The 26,430-nt window shown below is 40.0% G+C and overlaps 1 protein-coding gene across 1 annotated transcript; it reads left to right on the forward strand.

Moving 5' to 3' along the window:
* Nucleotides 1-5,514: 5,514 nt before the first annotated feature.
* On the forward strand, nucleotides 5,515-23,958 carry LOC108696623 (myo-inositol 2-dehydrogenase). The gene is made up of 10 exons (XM_018226151.2): nucleotides 5,515-5,675; nucleotides 8,173-8,764; nucleotides 11,784-12,374; nucleotides 12,927-12,997; nucleotides 13,728-13,836; nucleotides 14,355-14,485; nucleotides 19,552-19,659; nucleotides 20,577-20,695; nucleotides 21,976-22,132; nucleotides 23,395-23,958. Exons 2-10 carry the CDS (start codon nucleotides 8,520-8,522, stop codon nucleotides 23,541-23,543), a joined length of 1,680 nt encoding a protein of 559 aa, XP_018081640.1. The 5' UTR covers nucleotides 5,515-5,675; nucleotides 8,173-8,519; the 3' UTR covers nucleotides 23,544-23,958.
* Nucleotides 23,959-26,430: the final 2,472 nt, after the last annotated feature.

A 26,430-nucleotide genomic window follows, 5' to 3' on the forward strand; every position in this document is an offset into this window, starting at 1 on the left:
AAGTGACAGTCTGTCTCTTCTTCTTCTTCTAGGGTTATTAGTATTTAAAAGCAATGCAATAACAATTAAGAAAGATGGAGCACTGCATATATTACAGAAAGGCTCCTTTGTGCCACAATAGTAGAACTTAAAAGGTTGGAAAAAGCAGAGCTTTTGCCTGTTAATCATAGTGACCTTGAGTCTGTAGCTATATTAGCTCTGTTCTAGTACAACTTTGCCGTCAGGTTAATGAAATCTCATTTCAGACTATACTATTTTGCATGCACGATGCAGCCTTTCATGAGCTCTCCGTTTCCTAATCAGTTCAATATACACACAGACGCCTTGACATTTAATTGTAGGTTGCAACTTAATATTTTATTATGAAAGCCATAAAATATATTAAATGCTTGATGGCCTATTGGCAACATCCTTTCAATCAATAATGCGTCAGATGAATCTAATGTTTTTGACGTCAGGACTTATACGGCAAAGTGAGGATGAATGCTGAGGAGTTCTGAAGCTGAACTGAGCAAAGTTAAATAACTTTTCCAAAGCTCAAAGAAAACTGAAATAATGATACATTTGCAAAAGAGTTAAGTGCGTTTTTTTAAAATCATGCAGAGCTGACAATGTCGCTAACTATGAGCTGATGCTATGGTTTTTTCATCCCCCGGTAACACTGCGATGGAACCCAAGGTGACTCTCATTCCCTGAAAAGTTCAGTGGGGACTGTAGCAAATTCTTCTCCTTTCAGAAGGCCTGTAAATTACATTCTGGGTTCCTACCCTGCTGCTTCTCCACTCAGGAGTCCAGAGTAAATTTTGCAATCACCTTACTCCAGGGGGACCCACAGCCGTGGACATTTAATCTATCCCCTTCTGATGCAGCCTGTCTCTCTCTCTCTTGATGCCTTCTTCAAGGCCATAGTTATTATTTATGATGACCCTGATTGTTCTGTTTCTGCAGACTAAGCAATCTGTAAACTCATGTAGGTTAAATGGTGGGTCAAGGATTATTGTACTGAGTTTTGCTGATGGGCAGTAGAAACAGGCTGGAATGATACTGCCTTATGTAGTCAGTTCAGGGTGGGGCTTTCATATGCTATCAAGGATAGCCTAGTTAACTTTCCTGCTCCATCCTCCCTTGATTCATTAATGCACCTCGCTATACAAATTGATAGGAGGCATAGGGAGAGATGTCAGGAAAGAACCCCTACTGCTACCTCTCATAATATTCCCGTAGTGTCGGCACCCAAAGCTGAAGTCTCAACCCTTAGACCCAGTGTCGGACTGGGCCGGCGGGACACCGGGAAAAACCCCGGTGGGCCCCGGGCTCTTGTGGGCCCCGCCGGCCCAGATCCGCTACTTAGTGGGGCGGCGCGACCCCACTTTGTTTGGGGTCGCGGTATAATAGAGTAACTGCGCATGCGCATAAAGGTAGCGCCGCGCGCCTGCGCACAAACACGGTCCCCTAAAGCACTCCGGAGCGGTAGCGGCGGCCGGAGGGGGGCCCTGGGGCAGTAGCCCCGGTGGGCCCCACGCCTCCCAGTCCGACCCTGCTTAGACCTACAGAGGAATCCATGCAAATGGGCTTTACTCATTTGCTCTCTGAAGAAAAGGGCCGTAGACGTGCTAATGGGTTGTGCCTGTATTGTGGGGATAAAGGGCATTTCTGTGACACCTGTCCTAAGAGGCTGGAAAACAGCAGCAGGAGAAATTTGTTTAGGTAGTGTGGTTTCAACTTCCCTTACAATTTTCTTCTAAGGTGCTCCTCCTAGAATGGGTGAAGGGTTGTGTAGAAAGTACTGCCTTTTTAGATTACAGGGGAGTGAGAATTTTTTTAGACACTAATTTTGTTCATAGGCATAACACGACCTCTTGTCACAGATATGGGATGACTTTGACGTAGTTGGCCAGCTTAAATATATTGCAATATATGGACAAACAATCCCTGTTTTGTTTAAAGGGTAAGGCATTTTTCAGTAGCAGTATGCACAAAATGTCTCTGTCTTAAATATCTTGATAATGGGTTGAGTGCAGAGGACTCTTGTATTTGTCTATATGTATTTTGTGGTCACAATAGAGTTTGAGCCAGGGTGTTATCGACTACTTTAGGGTCAGGAGGGTTTTTTCCCATTAGTCGCTGTTGGGTTTTGTAGATCAACATCTATTGGTAAAGCAAAGAGTGAGCATAATGCTAAGTATATTATAATAAAGCATTTTCTTTAACATAAATGTGTGTACCTTGTCATTGTCAGGTTTGGGTAGAATATTAATTCCCTGTTGGGTGTTTACTATTGAGAGCTGTTCTCATATATGCATGGGAACATTTTTAGTAATGCAGGTGGCAGGGAGGTGTTATCTTGTCCCCTTTCCACTGTTCTGTTGGAGGGAAAGGGAGGGAGTGATATTACTCTGACTTACAGTGCAGCAATAGAGAGTAACTAAATTTTATCAGAGAACAAGTGAAATGGACAGAACCTGGAAAACAAAGAAAATGTCTAGCCCCACGTCAAATTTTTAAAAAAAAACTATTTGCTCTTTTGAAAAATGGATGTCAATGCAGGCTTCAGCTGGAGGAGCACTAGTAACTGATGCATTTTGTAAAAAAACATGTTTTCCCCTGAGTAAGTTCCCTTTAACTTATTATTCACTTTCTTCAAAAAAAAATATATATATCTTCCCTGGGTTCTTTAAAACACAGCATCCCCTTCTGTACCAGCTCACCCGACACTGTATGTCAAACAAATATAGACAACTCAAGAGAACAGAGTGATGGATTTTAGATTTTATCATAATTCCTCTTACGCACTGGTGTATTTAATAAAATGCCCTTGCAGCTTGGCCTATGTGGGGGAAACAACGCAAAATACAAAAGATCGGATAAAGCAACATAAATCTAATATCCGCTGTTAAAATACACACCTTCTTCTGCCCCTACATTTTAAAGAACAGAAACATACAGTCAGCCAGTTATGCTATCAGTTAATAGATGATGTGGGACCGCATAGAGGAGGGGGTTATAGAGTCTTTCGCCTTAAGAAACTTGAGATGAGATGGATACACTCATTAGGAAAGTTAACTCCCGGAGGGCTTAAACGGGAGTATACTCCAATGGCATTTATTTAAGATCCAATAGTATAAGTTGTTCATTTGTTCAGTTCAGTTGTTTATTTGACAGCTCCTGGTCTTGGGATGAAACCCAAGATTTGAGCAATTAGTATCAATTTCTAAGTAACATGCATTTGAATGTACCAATGTATTTTCATTATGAGCAAATATAGCCGTTAGCTTTTTTAGACATTCACACTTTAATATGGACATTTTTACTTAGGATACAATAAGGATTTCCTTAGACTAAGAAAATTACACATCACTTGTTAATTGTATTCATGGCCACTGAGAGTGTGTGATTCACTAACAAAGACTTGTGAATTGGACTTATGGACACAAAGAGTATATTATACACAATATGGATCATTTTCACTGGATGTTTTGTATTGAATCACTAAGCATCATGGGAGTTGTACCTCACTGTGGAAGGTGGGGCTTGTTTACCACTTCCTCCTAACGCATACATCAAGGAGCACATTTACTAAGGGTCGAAGTTGAAGGATTTACCGCAAATACTTCGATACAACGATTGAAGGAAAAATCGTTCAATCGAATGATTAAATCCTTTGAACGATTCAAAGGATTTTAATCCATCGATCGAAGGATTTTCCTTCAATCAAAAAAAGCTTAGAAAGCTTATGGGGAAGGTCCCCATAGGCTAACATTGATGCTTGGTAGGTTTAAAGTGCCAAAGTAGGTAATCAAAGTTTTTTTTAAAGAGACAGTACTTCAACTATCGAATGGTCGAATAGTCGCAGGTCGAAGTAGCCTATTCGATGGTTGAAGTACCCCAAAAAAAACTTCGAAATTCGAAGTTTTTTTACTTCGAATCCTTCACTCAGGCTAAGTAAATGTGCCCCTTAGAAAGCGGTGTTACACAGGCTTGAGAAAGGGCGTTGGCCCAAAGCGTTGCCCAGATTGTTGGCACAATAAACCTGCAGTATGTTTCTTGGAGTTAGATTTCATCATAAGCACCTAACTGGGACTACATCTAGTGATTCAACCTGCGCAGTAACTTCTGGGTAGGTGCTGGGTTGGCTTAAAGGCAATAAACTGGACTTAGAAAAAAGCAGACAGGGAACTACAGAGATAAGGTAGATTTACTTAACTTAGTGCTATTAAAGTTTCATGTTGCCTTACTGTCCTCAGCCGGAGCAAATGCATCCAGACTAAATTATTTTGCTAATGGTACAAGTCTGCTTAAATTCAACATTCGCATCTGCAACAGCTAAACAAACCAAAGATCCCGTGTCTGCATCTTTATTGTACCCTTTGGAGTTAGGTTCAGAGAAAACAACGAGTAAAAATATACTTCTCAATTTCACCCATTGTCTTCACCTAAACTAGCCCTTGTTCTGCCCTTAAATTGTATAACTAGCCCTTGTTTTCACAAAAAATACTCTCCGATGTAAAAAAAAAAAAGGCTAAAATCTCAAGATTACTATTAGACGCACAGATAATATCTTATTAATTTTCGTACTATATTCGGTGCGTGTATGGTGGTGAGACGAGCCAACTGATATCGGCAGAAGACTTGGATATCGGTCGATTGGGCTGGACGGAAAGCCTTTGAAGTCACCCAAACATCGGCTATTGTTAGTGCTGAATCGTCAGATACATGTAGAATTAAATTGTTTCTACCTGTATATCTGACGATTCAGCTCTACACATGTGTATTGAAACAAACGATCTTTATTGGAAAGATCTTTTCCAATTTCTTTTACGTCTATGGCCACAAAAATCACGGAGACTCTCCGATGCCACGGTAAACGAAAAGGCGTACAATCTAAACGTCACTGTTGGCATATTTCAGTCATAATATTCTCCCAAATTAGAAATATTTTGTCCCTAATTTTTTTTTTTTTTAAATATTGGCCTAGTCCCGACCATAACCAGTCTTCACCAATGCCATTTTCTGTCCTGGGAACTTTCATTTCAGCCATTGTCTACTACTAGGGTTGCCACCTGGCCGGTATTTTACTGGCCTGGCCGGTAAAAACGATGGTTGATCCCAATGTTATTAATAGGGAAAATAGATAAAGATATAGAAAGGTCGGTCTTTTTTTCCAGAAAAGGTGGCAACTCTATCTATTAAATAAGGTCAGTTTGCACAAAAATACTGGGACCCTGTAATGCCAGACATAGGATACTTTGGCTCCATTTTACACAGTTTATGAAAACATCTGAACCTTGTTTACACAAATATCAGAACCCTTTGTACTTTATTAGTTAATAGCTTGCACACAAACGTAATCATTCGTTGTCAGTTTGGGAAAAGAATATCTAATGGCGCTCAGTAAGAGCCCTGACTATGAGATTTAGTATCTGAGGCTTTGGTGCCAGCACCCTGTAATGTATCCTGCCCTTACGCTAACCCCTCACAGAGGCTACGTATTGCGTCACTACGCTTCTATGCGCGTAGTCGTACCGCCAAAACCCGCGAGATGAGATTTGTGACGTCGTGGCGAGCTGTCCGGCAGGAGAGAAGGAGCTGGGGATTTACGGCTTTGCGGGGCGTTTAAGCAGCGATTCGGGACTTCGGTCTTTGTTAAGAGAATTGAGTGTGTCCCGCGAAAAGCGGTGTGTATTATTGTGAGGGAATCGCATTCATTGTCGATCAGTATGGGGAAGCTGCCACACTACTTGTTATGCAAAAGAAACAAAAAAATCAAATCTCTTACAGGTTCCCAAAACAGAAGTGGCAGAATAATTTATAAAACGTGTTAATTAAACAAAGGAATTGAGGAAAAAATACCCCGATATTCCTAATTCATTCCTGGGCTGTATCATTCCATTTCAAAGGGGGTGTCAACTCGAAAAAGTGCGTCCCCCCATGTAATTCCGAGCCACTCTGCAACGTGCATTCTTTATACATTTGATGTCGTTTTAAAGTTATTTGGAAATATCATTCATTGCTACTGAACGTAATTATCAGCCTGTCCCTTTCTTTCTATTCTCTGCTCTGGTGGCTCTTGACTCTTGAAACAATGTGGCAGAAGCCAGATGATTAAAGGATTGTTTGCCTTTACATTAAAGGGGAACTCCACACAAACATAACTTTAGCTTTTTGAAAAGTAAACATAATTTCAAGCAACTTTTCAATATACATCAATTAAAAAATATGCAGACTTTTCATGATTTTTAATGGTATAGAACAGTTCCCTAAGCTTACCCCTGTTCTCCTGCTGATCTCTCTGACTACTTTGCTGAGCTGATTGACTACTGTTACTTTGTATTAACAGCTGTCCTTAGCCTTCATCCTCCAAACCCCACAATTCCCTGCACACATGATTTCAATAAGGAACAGAACATCATAGTGCAATGCATTGTGGGTTATGTAGTTCCTGCGTGCTGTCTGTAAGCTGTGTAGAAGTTGTTACAATTTGTAACATCAGTGTTTAGTCCCTCCTTCCCTGCCAGGATTTCAAATGATGCCGAAAGAAAAGAAGTGGCATTTATTCATTCTTTTTGAAGAAACTGGTAACTGTGATGAGTATATTCAGGGTTTCTGTGTTATGTGGGCTTCTTTATCAAATTTTGGTTTGGAAACTGGAGTTCCCCTTTAACTTTGACCCCCATCGAAAAAGCAAATGCTCTGTAAGGCTACACATGTATTGTTATAGCTATTTATTAGCCATCTTTCTATTCACTCTCTCCAGTCTTGTATTCAGATCGTTGCATGGTTGGTAGGGTTTGTTGGAACTTAGCAACCGCATTGCTGAAACTGCTAATTGGAGAGCTGCTGAATAAAAAGCTGAATAACTCAAACCACAAATAATAAAGAATGAAAAATGAATGCATATTGTCTCAGATTATCTCTCTATATCATACTAATAGTTAATTTAAAGGTGAACAACCCTTTTAACAGTCCTGTTTTTGCTGGAGATGAGCTGACACTTTGCAAAGAGTAAAGAAAGGGCTAAAGAAATACTGCTTTCAGTAGCACATACATTTACAGAGCATTTTAAAACCATTGCACTGAATGTACATTGTACAGTTGCTTAGAGTGACATTTTTAAAAATTGCGTTTCTGGGTTTCCATCCCCTTTAAGGCACAATGTGAAATGAAAGGGAGCGATGATGGGTTTAAATCCAGTAAATTAGCTTTATATGCAAGTAAATAATGCTTAGGTCCAGGCACAGTGCTCATCTATGTAGTGAAATATCTATGTGGATGGGAGCTCTTGGGGCCAAGAAAACATTAAACGAACAGTAACACCAAAAAATGAAAGTGTTTTAAAGGAACAGTTCAGTGTAAAAATAAAAACTGGGTAAATAAATAGGCTGTGCAAAATAAATAATAATAAATGTTTCTAATATAGGTAGTTATCCAAAAATGTAATGTATAAAGGCTGGAGTGACTGGATAATATAATATAACATAATAGCCAGAACACTAGTTCCTTTGCAGCTCTGAGTTAGTCAGCGACTTGAAGGGGGGGCCACATGGGACATAACTGTTCAGTGAGTTTGCAATTGACCCTCAGCATTCAGCTCAGATTTAAAAGCAACAGTTATGACCCATGTGCCCCCCTCAAATCTCCAATTGGTTACTGCCTGGTAACTAATCAGTGCAAACCAAGAGAGCTGCAAAGCAGGAAGTAGTGTTCTGGCTATTATATTACACATCCAGTCACTCCAGCCTTTATACATTACATTTTTGCCTAACTAACTATATTAGAAACATTTTTTATTTTGCACAGCCTATCTATTTACCCATTTTTGTATTTTTATACTAAACAATTCCTTTAAAGTAATGAAAATATCACGTAGTTCCTTTAAGGTTACTTTTTCTTTTATTATGCGAAAGAACTGGTTTTGGGTTTAGATCCGTTTTAAACCTTATTTCAGTTAACTGCTTCCTGGTTGTTGTGAGCAACTGTAGGAGAAGGTAGTTAAATTAACGTTCCACTGATGAGCCCTTTGTGTAATGAACTCCTCATTATCTGCAAGCCTGACACACACAAAGGTTTAGCCTGCAGCTCTCTGCTTGTTGTTGAATGTTCACTTACAGTTTGTCCTGACAGCCAAAAGAAATAATGCATGCCCTCGCCTAACTTTATTTTTCTCTCTGTCAGACAAAAGCTGTGTTCATTGTTGATGGCATGGACCACTCTGAGGGAAAGAATTTGAGGAAATAAAATACAAACGTTGAAGTGATTAAACTTGTGACACCAGGAATAAAGGAGAAGCTGGCCCTTCTCATCCTTTACTGAAAGAAAACAATATTATTCTTGCTAGGCTTAAAAAAAACTGCTCAAAGTGTCAGGATGCGTTCCCTGGCTGTGTGTGATTTGCGTCCTAGATGACACGGAAGTCAAGGGTAAAGTGTAAAGTGTAAGTCACAAAATCATCGTAAACTCTTCAGTACCATGTGATCCTGCATCGCTTTTACGTAGTCGGGAACTAACATTAAAGTGTCAGCATGGGAAGGAAAAAGAAAACCCTGCATGATTATGCTGCCGAATTCACAGATCTGGCCGTAAAAAGACATTTAATCGAACACAAGGATTCCGGAGAGACTTCAGTGGTTGAAACTCTGTATTGCAAATCCTGTGAGCTGCCCATGCGGGTTAGAAGGGATCGCATCCTAGAGCACTTAGCTTCAGGAAGGCACTACAGGAACCGGCGTCTGATTAAGCAACATGGGACTAGAACCCCTCTTCTCCTGTAAGTGTTTCTTATTTTAAGTACCTACAGTTATGAGAGTTGTGATGCTGAAAAAGGAAAAGATAAGGAGCAATAGTATACAAGCAGATACAGACATGAATCAATGGGCCTGGATGCAATGTACACATAAGTATATAAAAAGGGGATAGATCAGGACTTACTAACATCAAGAGTGAAGTGCAGCTCTGTCTTCTTTTGGATATTTCAGATTAAAGTGGTTGTTCACCTTCTAAAACTTTTTTTTCAGTTGTTTTTAGATTGTTCCCCAGAAATAAAGACTTTTTTCAATTACTTTCCATTATTTATTTTTTTACTGTTTTTCCAAAATCAAAGTTTAAAGTTGAATGTTCCTGTCTCTGGTGTTTGAGTCTGGCAGCTCAGTAATTCAGATGCAGATTATAAACAGTTAAAATTTTGCAACTTTTAGTTGATACATTTCTCAGCAGCATCTCTGGAGTATTAGCAACTCAATTCTAACAACTGCCTGTAATGAAACCCAGAGATTCTGCTCAGCAGGGACAAAGATAAGAAATGTATCAACTAAAGGTATCCATTTAGAACAGTTTACAGGGTCGGCGACCTCCCTCCCTCCCAGGGCTGCTTCAGAAGGTGAAAAATGACACTTTACACTTCAATATTAGAAAAATGGTCACACATAGAGAATAGAAAGTCATTGGTAAAAGTTATTTCTTGTGATCTATCTGAAACAACTAGTTGTTTGCAGGTGAACCACCTCTTTAATAAGTTAAACATGTCTTCATCACATCCCGCCAGCCATCTTCACTTATGTATACATACTTTTCTGCTAGTAAAAAGCATGCACAGCTTCAACATGATTTGAGTCTGAGCTGCTTTTCTGTCCAAAGGGAAAGCACACGTGTCAGTAATTGCTCCCTCTGATTCCTGTGGCACATGCAGGTACTGGCATCATACAATATGCAAAGGAGAAACTCCCTCCCACCATTTAGACAAATACAAGAGATCCTCTGCACTCAACCCATTATCAATATATTTAGGACATTGAGACATCTTGTGCTTTGAGCTACCTTAACCTTAAAACAAAACAGGGATTGTTTGTCCATATATTGCATTATATTTAAGCTGGCCAACTATGTTACAGTCATCCCATATCTTGCCAGTCCGACACACAAATTGCATCTGATTCATTAAAGGAGAATTCAACCGTTCTCAAAAAAGAAAACCGCTAAGTTTTACCTGCAACTTACTTGCTGCTTTCAAAGTTAAAACCCAGATGTAGTTGCCCTTTTATTGGCCACCCCTGGGATAATCTGACTATAGCTGGAAAGGGTGGGAGCTACAACATGAAGCTGGCCACTGCTTCTGTATAATGTATATCAGACAAGGGAAAGTCATGCTCACCACTTATTTTTAAAACCATTAGGCGGGGGTGCAATGAGGCTGTGACCACAAAATACATATAGACAAATACAAGAGATCCTCTGCACTCAACCCATTATCAATATATTTAAGACATTTTGTGCTTAAGATACTAAAAATGCCTTACCCTTTAAACGAAACAGGGATTGTTTATCCATATATTGCAATATATTTAAGCTGGCCAACTACGTCAAAGTGATCAATGTCTTAAAAAATATTGATAATGGGTTGAGTGCAGAGGACTCTATACGTATTTAGTGGTCACAATCTCGTCTGCACCCCTGCCTAATGGTTTTAAAAATTAGTGGTGAGCACAACTTTGCCTTGTTCGTCATAGTTCCCTCACCACCATTGCAAGTCTCTGCCTTTCAACAGAACACCTTCTCAGTCCACTCTTCGTAATTTCAAAAAAGTCACTGCTTTCTGTATGAAGTGGGCTACTGCATGTCCCTGCCAATTAGAAGCTTACTTGGAAATGTTATCGAGCAGCCCACTTGTACTTTACAAAAAGTGCATGTGTTCTCTTTGGAATGCTGACTGGCAGGCAAGCAAGGGTCTGTTAGGTGGGCTAAATTGCAAGTCCTGGTGTTTGCCCCCTGCTCGTGCTGCATTTTATATACTAATGGAGCCTTAGATACAACCAGCTGATTAGTACTGCCAACCTTTCTTCAATGCCACAGGCACTCCAGAACTGTTCCCTTCCCACTACTCCCATACTTCTTAATCCTACAGTTTCCTGCTCAATTCTGCCTTCTTACTCAAACTTCAACAACTTCCTGCCCACTTCAGCTTTCTTCTAGAACTCCAGATTTATGGCAACTCTCTTCCTACTACTGCCATTCTCCCTAATGTCCACAACATTCTACCCACTGTTTGCCTTTTCTAATCACCTTCATACAACAAATGTCAGTAAAAGGAGAAGGAAAATAATTTTAACTTGGAGGTGCCAAAAGTTAGGCACCCCAAGTGGTTTTATTTACTTACCTGATCCCCCGGGCCAGTGCTCCTATCAGCAGAAAACTGCACCGACCAGGGTTCTTCCAGTAAGCACCACGGATAGATACTCTTCTTCGTTGTTCAAATTTCCCGGGGCAGACGCATAAAACAGTGGCTTTTATCGTTAAAGTTCGGCTTTTCACTCTACTGCGCATGTGCAGCCGCGAGAAGAAAGAAGAAGCAGGAAGAGGGTTGCTCTGTGTTGCTCGCTGGAAGAACTCTGGCCGGGGTGCCAGGTAACTAAATACAATCATTTTTGGTTGCCTAACTTTCAGAATCCCCAAGCAAAAACATACTTCCTTTCTACTTTAACTGCTGCATTTCTGTTTACTCACCAACAACATTTCCCTGCCTTTTTCTCAACTCCTGGTCTACTACTGCCTCGCCCTAAAACTCCCTTCCCACCTTCCTTTCAACCCCCACAACTTTCAGTGCACTTCCAGTTTCCTCTGCAACCACTTTCATAACCACCCAAATAATTCCCTGTTAACTGCCCCTACTACATTCCTTACACCTCTACAACACCCTGCCCTCTTCTAATATCCTTATTTGAATGACACCATATTGTTGTAGGTTTTATTTCTGATTAAAAATCTATAATGCATTATTTTCTATTTGTGTTCAGATCGACTGGTGCAGATCTTGGATCAAGCCTTCCTATGGGACTGGACACATCTCTGGTTCCACAGACATCTTTTATACTTCCCTCTAATCCATGCAGTTCTAGTATCAGTACAAGTGCCAGAGGTAATGTAGTACCCTCTCCACCATCATACCACCATCCACCCTTGCTTCCTGTCCACCGGAACACCATCAGTTCTACTACCAGTGTTATATCAGGCAGAGAAGATGCAACCCCATCTACGTCCTCCACCCATCAGTCATCATTTGGTGCTATTCATATACGAAATCCACCTATGTCTTCAAAGCACACCAACCAAAGGCACGTTATATCCGAAGCTTCCAACAGTGTGGTACCTGGAGGGATTTATACCAGTAGCAATACCAGAGGAAATCAAATTGGTCTTGCAATAATTGGAGTAAGTTATGCCAGTAAGGCACTACTGCGGAGCTTAAATGAAGAAAATGGGTGCTGTCTTTATTACATTGTGGAAGACCAGAGGTCTGAAGTTGAAGGGGTTTTCAGCAGTGAAATACTGTCCAAGACCAGGGTGCTGCAGGAACAGGATGTAGATATTGTTCTCAATGACCGGCGGTAAGCTTCAGTCACCCAAATACACACCATCCTGCACATGCTTTGTTCATTCATTCGTTTGCTGCTCCCACCTTTATTCTTTAATAATTACAACTTGCACATAAATTATGCACTCTGTTTAAATACATGTTTTTCCACTGGAAGGTGCCATAATATATATTCAGTGATTTTAAAAGATGAATCTTCTAAACAATAGTCACTTCTAATACCATTTCAGATGCATGCTCTAGATTGTGCTGACTTCTGTGCAACCAATTTAGTTTTTTTTCAAATCTCTGGAAGCGTGGCCCTGGTTAGCTTATTAAAAATTTCAGATGCTTGTTTACATAAGAGCCATGAACCAGTTCAGATGGGTTCTAGAGAGCCATTAATGTGTGCTAAATACAAATTAGAGACAGAGCATGTGTGTTTAATAAGTTGGCATTTAAATTGAAACTCTGATATCTTTATCCTTGTGTTTTCTCTATAAACTAAAATTGCATTAACCAGACAGACCCAACTTATTGTGACCTTATTCCAGCTTACATTACAAGCCTTTTCCTTGTCTTTCAGAGTATCAGGGGTGATTATTTGTTCTCTACCAGAAGTAGCTGCTGTGATGACTCTGGAGACTTTAAGAGCTGGTAAGAAACCAAATGTGTCTAATGCTCATGGAATAATAGTGAATAATGGACTGTTATGAGCAAACCTTCTATTCTCGGAATGGATTTTGGAAATCTGTTTCTAATTTGCTTGCTTTTGTGTTATTGTATTAGTGCCATCAGGTGGAGCCAGAGTAGTAGGTGGGGGACCCATACTGAAAGCCATTTAGGGTGAGATTTTTACAATAGTTAAACTAAATAACGTGAAACTAAAAGTGCCAGTTAATTGCTAGGGTCAGTTACAGCCAAGGCAGAAGTGCTAACCTCTGTGCCACCATGCTGCTAAGTGAATGGCCCTTTCATTACTTTCACATCTTTTCCTTTTGTTCTAATTCTGCCACGGGATTTCTTGCAGGTGCCCAGGGCAGTTCACACGTGCAGGAGAGTATAATTGGAACTAAAACTGAACTTTTACTCTACTGTGCATATTTTACTCTGCTGGGGCATCCACAAAGGATCCATGAACAAGAAACAAGATATAGTAAAGTAGAATAGTACCATGTGCGGGTGCATTTTTCAGCACCGCAACGTGCTGCCTTGGGTCTGAGTATAGCAATTATAATGACCCAGTGATTAATTGTTTCTTTGTCCTTCTTCCTTCTTTCACATTCCTTTTGTTTTTGTATTCCCTCCCCAAATTCCAAACCCTTGATTTTATATGAATGTCTGATTGATCGAATGTGAATATTTTGCTTTTTTATTAATCCCCAAGGGAAGGCTGTGCTGTGCGAGAAGCTCTTAAGTACCAGTCGACAAACGGTGGAGGCTTGTTTTGATGAAGCAGACAGATATGGGAAGCCATTGGTCTGTGGCTTTTATAAGTAAGAAGCTTTGTATTTTGAAAAACAGATGGCGGTTAGTGCAGAGAAAGAGACTAATATTATTTAATGTGGGACTGATTTATAATGTATAAACACAAAAATGGGTATAGTTTTATAAATGAAACATTAATAATAAATACTTAGGTGCAAGGTGTTGAGATGAGGTTGGTGCCTTTAAGAGCCTGCAATTTATTAAGTTCACCATTAAATACACTTTTAGGATGTTATAGATGTACCATGAAACCGTTCCAAAGGTCTTCTTTATTTATTTATGTATTTATTTATCATTCCTATTCTGCATATTTTCAACCTGCAACTAAAAATGCTATACGATTACCATCACTGACCCCCAAAACAGATTTACTCTTAGGACTGACTTGTTTAATTTTTGTGGTCATATTTTTCCAGGATTTTTATAAATCTCAGTTGTGCTTTTTTTTCTATATTTAAACAAAAACAACATAAAAATGAAAATCTCAGCACCTAAATTAACAAAAATTATGTTTGCTTTTTTTTAGGCGGTTTGACCCAGCATTTAAGTTCCTGCACGAGAAAGTACGTGAGAACAAGTCTCTTGGGAGAATTCAGAAAATCTCAACAGTCAGCCGGATATATCCCTCTGTTCCTCTGAATAACCTAAAAATGTCAGGTAAGATATAGTCAAGATCCCAAAAATGTAAAAGTTAATACAGTTATGGCACCTGTTATCCAGAATCCTCTTGATCTGGGGTTTTCCGGATAATGGATCTTTCTGTAATCTGAATCTTCATACCTTAAGACAGTCTACTAGAAAATCATGTAAACATTAAATAAACCCAATAGGCTGCTTTTGCCTCCAATTAATAAAATCTTAGTTTGGATCAAGTACAAGGTGCTGTTCTATTATTACAGAGAAAAATGAAATAATTTTTAAAAATTTGTGTTATTTTGGATAAAATTTGGAGCTTTCTGATAACGGGTTTCCGGATAATGAATCCCATACCTGTACTTGGTTGAGTGCCACTAGGAACCAAACTGCGTATAAAATATTGCTTACCCCCCCCCCCCCACTACCCATACTGGTGCTCTTGATGAGTAAAAATTTAACCATTATAGGCATCATATTTTTTTTTTAAAGGTTAATTTTTTTGAAATTTAACAACAGAAAAATTAGAAGGAAGAAAAGCAAGTGAGAAAGGAAAGAAAAGAAAGGGAAAGTGGGGAGAAGGGGATACGGCTGAAGAAGTGGCCATCAATAGTTGGTCGAGGTGGCTGGCGACTCGAGCCAAGGGTTCCAAATACTCTCAAACTTCTTTGGGCATCCACGTGCTAGGTACGTGAGCTTGTACAGTTCCAGTTGCGAATTAACCAGTCCAATCCATCTACTCAAAGATGGTGGCGATGGGCCCATCCAGTGCAGGGCAACGACCTTCTTCGCGTAAAAGAGGAGCAACCGCATCAGGCATCTGGTGTTAACTCTAGGTATCACGGAGTCAAGGAGACCCAGAAGACAAGTAGCAGGGTTAAGTATCTGGGGAAGTTCCAGTTCGGTAGCCAGGAAGTTCAAAATTGCCCTCCAAAATCTGAGTATCACTGGGCAATCCCACATTAAATGTATGAAGGTAGCTACAGGGGCACCACATCTCAGACAGCTGGGTGAGGCCACTTTTCCCATAGTAAATAGTTTCTGAGGGGTAAGGTACGTTTGATGTACTATCTTAAACTGTATGAGCTTGTCTCTTACACTTACTAACGGGATATATAAGTTATCTATAATTTCTTCCCAATCATCAGGGTCGACATGAACCCCACTACTCTCGCACTTATACTTCACCCTGGGTCGAGGATCATACCTATTGGAAATTAAGTGCCTATATGTATTGGATAGGAGCTTGATCTTGGCGGGTTGAGAAATCAAAGTTTCCATCCCTGTGTATTGCAGGTGCTGAGGAGGGGTTGGGAATTGCGTGGAGCAGAGGTGACTAATCTGGTTATAATGGAATTCGGACAGATCAGGCAGAGAGAGGGTCTGGCGAAAGTCAGGCAGTGTGCGAAGAGTTCCATCAGCGTATACTTGTGATAGCCGCTTTAGACCAAATTTAGACCATGTTCCCACCTCTGAGAACGTGGCTAAGTGTGGATAATTGCTATTACCCCATAAAGGTGAATCTGGGGAAAGACTGGTATCCGCTTTAGTGATTTGCACAATAGCATCCCAAGCTCTCTTAGTGGCGTCCATTACAGGTAACAAAGGGCCAAGATCCTTTCGAGTTCTATATAAAGCATTGTGTAAGCTTTCCACAGAGGTAAGATAGAGTGCCTCTATTATGGATGCCGGGTTGTCAGCATCGAACACTTTCCAACCGGCCGCATATGAGGCCTGGGAGGCAAGATAATAGAGCTCATAATTGGGAGAGGTCAGTCCCAGCTGATCATGAGGAGCATTGAGAGTGGCTCTGGACAGGGTGGGCGTTTTATTCCCCCAAATAAACTCAGATTGTGTGCGGTCTAAATCAAGCAAGGCTTTCTTGGGTATGTGGCAGGGGGTATTACTCAGTACATAAAGAAATTTAGGAAGAAAAATCATTTTGCATATATTTATCCTGCCTATTAGCGTGAGAGGGAGTTTGGTCCAGTGTGCAAGTGTGTTTTTGAATGTACGGAGTAAGGAGTATAAATTATGCTGCAGAAATAATGTCGGATCTTTGTGTACCGTTATCCCCAGATACTTAAAATTATCCGCCACCTTTAGGTTACAGTTCGCGGCCACCCCAGTTGGAAGTTGGCCGTCAAGGGGAAATAGTATGGACTTATCCCAATTAATCTGAAGGCCGGAGAATGTACCAAATTGTTTGACAATCCCAAGTACAGAGGCGAGTGATTCATGTGGGTCTGCTAAGTATAGGAGCGTGTCATCTGCATATAATGAGACCTTCTCCTCAATTGTCTTGTAAAGGAAACCCCGTACCCCCCGAGATTGCCGAATTGCTATGGCCATAGGTTCAATTGCCAACGCAAATATGAGCGGAGAGAGAGGGCACCCTTGACGAGTACCTCTTGACAGGCGAAATGGTACGGAAGTAATGCCATTAACCCGGATGGATGCCTTTGGTTCACTGTACAGCAGCCGAAGCCACTTAGTGAAGGAAGGGCCAAAACCCATTCTAGTTACTACCTCCCATAAGTAAGGCCACTCCACCGAGTCAAATGCCTTAGCCGTGTCCAGTGACACCACCAGCCTGGAACCCATATTTTCGTGTTTCAGTTGTAAATTAAGGAACAGTCTTCTAAGATTAAAGCTGGTTGATTTGGAAGGCATAAAGCCAGACTGATCAGGTTCCACCACTGCAGACACAACTTTGACAAGACGCTTAGCTAAAATTTTTGCGAGAATTTTAATTTCCATATTAAGTAATGAGATTGGCCTATAGGAGGAGCACAGTGTGAGGTCCTTCCCTGGTTTGGGGATGACCACAATCGTCGCATCTGAGAACGTTTTAGGGAGAGAGAAATTTTCAAAGGCATACATCAGGGCTTCATGCAATCTGGGGACTATCTCGCGTAAATGAATACGGTACCATTCTATAACAAAGCCATCCGGGCCCGGGGATTTGCCGGAGGGGAAGGAAAGTATGGCTTCGGCAATCTCAAGAGGGGAAATCGGGGAGTCCATGTACTTTGCTTGCTGAGGGGAGATATTCGGGATGGGAATCCCATTAAGATACTCGTGAAGGTCAGCATTAGAGTAGTGCGCAGTAGAAGTGTACAGAGAGGAGTAAAATTTACTGAATTCCAGGGCTATCTCAGACGGGGAGGTCAGCATATCTCCTGTGGAGGAGAGTATCCTGGGGACAGCAGAAGTACCATTGGGAGGATTGGCTAGGAAAGCTAAAGGCTTACCATTTTTATCACCATATGCAAACGTAGTGCTGGTGGCGTGTAAAAGTTGCTTTTTAGTCAGCTCTAACCTATGCAAGCTGAGGCGCCGAAGAGCAGCAGTGAATGCACCATGCGTCTGTGGCGTGGGATTGCCAATATATTCCGTTTCAGATTGGGAAGTTGCCATTTCAAGGTGGTGTAGGGTTTCTTTAGAAGTGTTCCTAGCTCTGGCCACTGCAGCCATTAGGGTACCTCGGGAGACTGCCTTAAAAGCCTCCCAGGTAGTCGAGGGATCCGCTGAACCATAATTCACACTCCAATATTGTGTGACAGAGTCAGCGGATTCCCCGACCACACTAGGGACCTTCAACCAGTATGGACTTAGCCTCCAAGTTCTATGTGAGGGGTCTGAGAGAAGGTCTAACGAGAGAAGCAAAGGGGCATGATCTGAGATTCCCCGTGGCAGATATCCAACCTCTCGAACTTTAGGGAGGAGGTCCGAAGAAAGCAGTGCAAGATCTATTCGAGATAATGACTGATAGGTAGTAGAATAACAGGAGAATTGTCTGCGCTCGGGGTACTTCCAGCGCCATACATCGACCAAATTGTATGCTCGGGCCCAATCAGCAAGTTTAGAAGTAGTTACTGTAGGAGCGGATAATCTGTCCAACAGAGGGTTACAACAATTGTTAAAGTCACCCATGATACACACTGGGGCGGGGGGCAGTTGCATCAATGTTTGATATAGGTCATGAAGTATTGTGTCTGCGAAGGGGGGAGGAACGTAAATGTTAGCTATAAGGATGGGAAACCCCGCTATAGCACACGCCAAAATTTGATATCTGCCCGATCTGTCCGAACGCACCTCCATAAGATCAAATGGGAAGCCTTTCCTAACCAGGACCGAGGTGCCCCTAGCATAAGTGGAATATGTAGTATGGTGACTATACGCAACCCACGGTTTCCGGAGAGCCAAGACCCTACCCCCAACTAAGTGGGTCTCCTGAAGTAAGAGAATGTGAGGGGAATAAGATTTAAGATAATTGAAAACTAATGCCCGCTTCACCTTATCGTTAAGACCCCGAACATTCCAAGATATTAACTTAACAGCAATAGGCATCATATTTACTAAGCACTGCCATCTTTGTATTATTTCTTAAGGCTTCCTGGGGACATTGGGAAAAAGGGACAGTTTAACTAAAATGCGCACAAGCAAGCCCATGAGCCTGGAAGAGCACAGGCGACCATTAAAGTAGTTTATACATGATCCTTAATAATACATGGTAGTTTAAATGTTCAGATGCAGGTAGAGGGATACATTATTCCTTACATTAATTACATTTGATTACAACTGTAACATAGATGTATTATAATCATACAGATTTTATGCAAAACAATTGATAAAATAGGAATATGTGTATTTTATATACCGTAGTTGCTTAGTGTACCTCTACATATACATCTATATCTACAAATATTACTTTACATTTAAAAAAAACAAAACACTTTTTCACTCAAATATAGTTAGTTTATACTTGTGGGTTGGAAAAAAAAAAAAAATCTTCTTACTGTGTATAACAAGAATTACAGAAGGGTCGCTAAACTGTGTGAGCATTAAATTGGGTTAAAAAAAGAGTTAAGTGATACTTCAATCATTTACTTAAAATCCCTAAGGTTATTAGTGGACATCAGAACTAATATTCCAAAGTGTTGTGCAGAATTAAAAACATGCAAGCAATAGGTCAGCCTCTGCTACTATAAAATGCTAAAAATATGACTCTTTGCATATATTTGGCTGTTGCATTGAAATTATAGCAAGTAAAGTAAATATCTGTTCTTTTTTTATGTGTGTTGCAGGGGGACTCTACTATAACACTGCCATGTTTGATATTGATATTGTCACCTGGTTATTGGGAGAAAGAATCCCTGACACAGTCTTCTCTCTGGGACATGCCTTCTGTTCAGGTGTGTATATAGCCTCTAGATTAAAATCTGTGAGTTTGTTAATTTTCTAATAAGTTATACGTTTGATAATAACATACTATTTATTCGACTATACCGTTTTTTTTTTCTTCTTCTGCATAGCATTTGCTGTCTATTGATTTTTTTGTTTAATGTAAAAATCAAATAACCAGCAAGTGTATTTTTTTAGTTGTAATATTTGTGTGTAGGCGCCATCTCAGGTCATTTTGCCTGGTCATGTTCTTTCAGAAAGACCCAGCACTTTAAGATGGAACTGCTTTCTGGCAGGCTGTTGTTTCTCCTACTCAATGTAACTGAATGTGTCGCATGTGGGACCTGGATTTTACTATTGAGTGCTGTTCTTAGATCTACCAGGCAGCTGTTATCTTGTGTTAGGGAGCGGTTATCTGGTTACTTTTCAATTGTTCTGTTGTTTGGCTGCTGGGGGGGGGGGGTTGATATCACTCCAACTTGCAGTAAAGAGTGACTGAAGTTTATCAGAGCACAAGTCGCATGACTGGGGGCAGCTGGGAAACTGACACTATGTCCAGCCCCATGTCAGATTTTAAAATTAAATGTAAAAAATCTGTTTGCTCTTTTGAGAAATGGATTTCAGTGCAGAATTCTGCTGGAGCAGCACTATTAACTGATGCGTTAAAAAAATTGATCTCTAATTATGTGTTTAATTCCTTTGCTGCTTATTACTTTCAGGACTCGCCATTGTGACGTAGGGTTAAAGGCCCTAAATGCTATGAGTCTGATTTGACATATGCACCAAAGGAATTTGTGTCATGCAACAGAGTCACTCTTTCACTGCATGCTGTATTGGAAAATGGGTTCATAAAATCGGTATTCCTGCAGTATGGATTTGTTACTGTGCCTTGTGAATTCTCTGTGCTTTAGCCTTTTCTGTTCTCTAGATATGAGTGCCATGAAGGAAGCAGACACTGCCACCATCTGTATGAAATTTGCTAGTGGAGCCGTCGTTAGTCTGGACATTAGTCAGCACTGTACAAAAAGCTGTGACCAGAGGCTGGAGGTATGGCTTGTCTTCATTTGTTCTCTTCTTTTTCTTATCATCTTGTTAGCGGGTATTGTTGTGTATCTAAGTCATGATATATCTGTAGAAATAAGTCAAATCAACTGGACTTGCTGTGTTTTTCTTGAAGGCGTTTCACCAATCATCTGACTGGTTTTCTCAATTCAGAATTGAGAATGCCAGTCGGATGGCTGGTGAAACGTCTTCAAGAAAAACACAGCAAGTCCAGTTGATTTGACTTATTTCTACAGATAGGTTAGCAGGTATTAATGCTAAGCAAGGAGCAATCAGCCTCCTGAGAAATCACTGAGAAATCACTGAGTCGGCTGGCAATGTCCATTCAAGGGTGAGGCATAACCAATACTCAGTCTGCCCTTATATTAGATGCACCCTGCAATCAGAAATAAGCCTGACTGTATTCACTTGTGTACCTACTACAAACCCTTCCAACTCCATATACAAATATCAAGAAAACCTCATTCACTGGGCAACTACTCCTGCTCCCTCTTCAACCTACATCTTCTTTACAGGAAGCGATTTCTCTGTCCAGAAACATTTTTCTTTTAAAGTGAGGGTTAACCTGACATTTAAATTAGAGATGCACTGAATACATATTTTATGGATTTTAACAGGTTTGGAATCTTAAAACTTGGCAGAAAACTGAACATGGTCTATTTAAAAATATAATTCAACACTACCTATGCCATTAAAATGTACCTAGAAAATGTCATGATTTCTTTGTCTGTTGACCATTATAAATAATATATGGCATCTAAATTAAATGAGGTCTAAGTTGGTTCACTGGCCTTAAAAATTGCAATTTTTTTGGAGCAGGCCTGAGATGCTGTCTGGTCTGTTTTATGAATGTGAGGCAGTCGTGCCTTAACTTTCCTTCAGCAGAAACACAGTAGCATCCGGGTAACTGTCTCTGCTCTGCTTTACTGCTCTTCTTACATTGAGGGATAGAACTGAGCTGAGAAGCATCAGGAGAAATTTCTGCAAATGGAAGCCTAAATACAAAATGATCTCTTGTCCCAAAAATTCCCCTTTGCTGATACAATTAGATTAGGCCATAACCTTGTTACTGGATATTTGATTTGAAATATTTTATTTGGTTTTCACTATAAACCATAAAAATCAATATGATAACAAATAGTATGCAGAATAAGAAGATTATTACTGGATATTTGTATATGGTTTTGATGCAAAAGTGCCTGTTTGTCCATTCTATTAGTGGCTTCTATTAAGGGAAAATCTAAATTTGTTTGTATATTTATAAGGTACACGGTTCTCAAGGGACATTACGTATCGACAATCAGAATCCACTGGGCATTACAGAGAATGGGACATCAGTTCCATTATGTTCTCAAACACACGAAGAAAGATATAGGGAAGCGTATGCAGAACTTTTTCGACACTTTCTTCGAACAATCAAAGGTGAGTAACCTTGTTATTATAAGAGGTTTTTGTTTCTTCAACGATGCCCTTTTTAATGGGTCTCTTTCATTAAATTACTAAGGCAAATAGAAATCAACTACTGTGCACAAGGTGCAGCCGATACTATGTGAGTATCTCCAGAGACACGGGGCCAGGAGTTGTACATTTTGATTGGAAGGTAGTTAGCGCCCACTGCTTGATGATGATGATAGCTGCCTTTCTATATGCATGGATGATGCTCGTATTTACCCTGTCTAGACAGGAAGATAAAAATGAGGTCAGGACTCTTAAATCTTATATTGAGTATGGCGCATGTGTATGCCTCACCGGAGATGGGTTCTTGTATCCCTGTATGTAATAACACCACCTCTATTATTAGGACATAAGACATAGGTCTTATGTCCTAATAAATTTTTCTACTTTTTATATTTGTTTCTTTATTATTGGAGATCCTCACATTCTTTTTGGACACAGTATTTTAAGATTTACAATGGCACAGGTTTAAGAGTTACAGGAATTTTTGTTCTTTATTTGCAAAGTTAACATTTTCTTTCCCTGATTTCTTCACGGCCTGTGTTACTTGTGGTTTGCTGCTTGGGTTGCTGTGATCAGATATTAAAGCTTGATACTGAAACCAGACCCCCCCATGGTGTGGAAGTCTGATTCCAATGCTCGTGCTTGAATTGCCAGTCAAAGCAATCGAAGAATTGAGACTGGCCCAAATGGTGAGCACAAACCCTGCTGCAGAGTCTTACATTCTTGCGACTGATACAGTGGCACCAAGCGCCCATTTGTCCACCTGCCTTCTGGACCAAATCGGGCCAACAATTGGGCAACACTGCAGCCTGCAGAGACCTGTCAGAAGAGGACCATACCAATGCGGTTCTCCTCATTTTAAAAACTGCCTGACAGATATCTGGATGATTTTTGACCAGGTACTTGTAGAGCAGACCACTGAGAGGACCCCATACATGAGCTGATAAGCTGAAAACTCTGCGTTAGCATCGTTTTCTGTCTTTTGTATAGCCACTAAACCATAGACATCCTTCAGCTGGACTGGGGGGCGCTGTGGGTCCCAACAAGGGGAAAACCAATGGGATGGTTTCGTTTTCATTTAAATAAATGCTCATTTCTTTATGTTTATGAGACATAGGGCTTATTCTGTTGTAGATTTTGCCCGAATCTTCTGCACCTTTTTCTTCCAGATGAAAAAAGTAGTGTGACTAATATATTCCACCTCTCTCTCTCTCTCTCTTTTTTAGGGAAAGAGCAACCTAAAGTTATCAAAGAGCAGTATATCTGGGCTCTACAAGTAGCAGCGGCGGCTGAGCAGTCGTGGCACAGCGGTTCAGCTGTAGATCTGCGTAATGAAGTCGTAGACGTATCAATTATTAAGACTGAAATAGTTTGAGTAGAAGTCCTGCTTTAGAGCTTCTGAGGGAGGATTGATTTGGCTTTAGCAGGTGGTGAACTCACCCTCTAATTCTCTTGCAGGCTCCCTACAGTTACGGACCCCACTATTCTTGCACTTACATTGCAGTGGCCAAGCAGTGTTACTAACAGTGTTGCTTTACACAGAGACATACTTTATCTTTCAGATGTCTGTCGTTAGAAAGAAAAATATTTATTATTCAATTCTAAAATAGGATGGCTGGAAATCTGGGCCACTCTTTGTTTGGAGACACATCTCCTGCCATTGCCACATTTCTCTTGAAACTCTGCTTATTAATAGAACAAGAACTTATTTTATCATGGGGATTCTGGTGTGATACATCCCTTTATTTCCTCCCTTTTATTCTGCCACTCTCTATTCAGTGAAATTAGAATTGCAGAGGAGTAGAAGATGGCCAATTAGTTATATAATTAGTTGACATAATGAAGTAAGTGATATACAGTATGCTAATTAAGTTTTGTTCACTTCTTATCTCCACTTTGTATGAAGAGACATCAGATGATGCAGTTCAGGAAACTATAGGAACAAAATGAATTGGATCAAAATGGCTGCTTGTAGCCATTGCTGTTTATTGAAATGAAGCTGGAAAGGGTAACTTTTCCTGGGCCCTGGAATACACTTATATGTAGGAAGACAGAGACAAAAACCTCAGTCACATTAGACATTTACCTGTTGACACTATGCAAGTTGTACGCAGCACCATAGAAGTATAGAGTATAGAGAAGTATAGAGTATAGCTTTAGGAAAGGCTCTGAGTCAAAGTGGTACCATTTTACACTTTATATTAAGGTCTGCCCATCTGTCGGCCCTCCAGCTTTTGCTCAGGTTCAGCCCACAGCATTTACTGACAGCTGAATGCCTCCAGGATGCTGCCATTGGTAGCTTAACAGATTAAGGTCCAGTGATTTTAGAGCCGGGGCTACTTTTTTAACCAATGCCTGTCCAATGGGAAGTGGAGACAGGGCCATTGGCTTTAAAGGGGAACTATCGCTAAAATGAAAATTTAATATCAGCATACTGAAATAAAAGGCAAATCAATTAAATATTCTGCACTGTTTCTGAAATAATCAAGTTTATCTTCACTATTTCTCTCTCAGCCTCTGTTTCTCTTCATTCTGTCTTCATGCAGGAGTTGGGTGTCAGATATTCATTGACAGTTGATCCAATATATCTTATAAGGGGGCTCATTTTGCCTAGAAGATGTATTAGAGCTCACTCTATTAAAATCACCAGAAATACTGTCTCTCTACATGCAGAATTTGTGCAAAAGTCAGTTATTTTGTTTGTACTGGAATCAGTTATTTGAGTGAGCTCTAATACATCTGCTAGGAAAGGAAGATATGATATATCTAAGATAAGATATATTGGATCTAACTGTCAGTTAATATCCCCAACTGCGGCAAGAAGACAGAATGAAGAGAAACAGATGATGAGAGAGGAATAGTGAATGGTGGTGGGCGAATTTCTCCCGTTTCGCTGAAAAATGTGCAAATTTCCCCCTAAATTTGTGGAAAACAGCGAAAAATTTGTGATACTCGAAAATTGCCGCCCCCATCGATTTTGGACACACGTCCGAAAAGTCACTTGCATCAGTTTCAATGCAGGCATTAAAGTCAATGGGCGTCTGAATAGTTTTGACTGCGTAAATTTTGACGCAAGCGACTATTTGGACGTGCGTCAAAAAATTTTTCCGGGAGTTTCACAAATTTATTCGGCAGCAAAATGCGAAAATTCGATGCAAATTTATTCGCCCATCACTAATAGTGAACATAAACTTGAAAAAACTTCAAAAACAATACAGAGTTTTTAATTGATTGTATTTAAAAAGTTTCTTATTTCAGTATGAGGAAGCTTTTATTAAAGGTGGTGGTTCACCTTTAAGTTAACTTAAAGATTGGCTTATTCTAAGCAACTTTTAAATTGGTCTTCATTATTTTAAATTATTCGTTTTTTGTATTCATCTTAAAACTGTTTCCAGCTTTCAAATGGGGGTCACTGACCCCATCTAAAGAACAAAAGCTCTGTAAGGTTACAAATGTATTGTTATTGCTAATTTATATTACTCGTCTTTCTATGCAGGCCTCTTGTAATCATTTTCCAGTCTCTTATTCAAATCAATGCACGGTTGCTAGGGGAATTCAGACCCTAGCAAACAGTTTGCTGTAATTGCTGTAATCCCTCCCTACATCTAAAAGTTAGTATAAAGGTGAACAACCCATTTAAATTTTCATTTTCGCGATCTTTCCCCTTTAACAAAGTTCCAATTGTGACCAGTCTAAGTCCCATAAGTAATTGTTTTATGAATACGAATGCAAAACATGGAAGCTGCACTTAGTAAAAGAGGCAGATAACAGACAGTAGCTATAATGGTGAGCCCCTGACTTAACCCTGTGTGTCCAGCTCCTATTACATCCACTCCCATCATCCTCTAACAACCTGGACTACAAGAAAAGATGCCGGGAAACGTAATCATCGGAAATTGAGTGATAAAAAGAAATTGTCACGGAGAGTCTTGTATTTGCAGTTCCATAATAGAACAGTCTGGATGATGGTTTTAACTTAAATGAAATCATTTTTTTTTATTATTTTAATTCTGATTACTATTATATAAGCTAGCTAGGAATATTTTATACTGGAAGTGAGACAAATGAAGACTTTGTTTTACATTATATTTGTGTATAAGCCACTTGCGTTATTCTATGCATAGAAAAATGAAAAAAGAAAACTTATTGCAAGTGACTGACTGTATTGGATTGATTGTTTTGTTTTGCATTTTTCTTTTATGTGTAAACAAATTGTTTTTAGCAATGAGGTTTGTATTTGTTTGGCATTATCCGCAGCCCCC

The sequence above is a fragment of the Xenopus laevis genome, chromosome 7L, assembly GCF_017654675.1.
Source record: "Xenopus laevis strain J_2021 chromosome 7L, Xenopus_laevis_v10.1, whole genome shotgun sequence".
Taxonomy (NCBI): Eukaryota; Metazoa; Chordata; class Amphibia; order Anura; family Pipidae; genus Xenopus; species Xenopus laevis.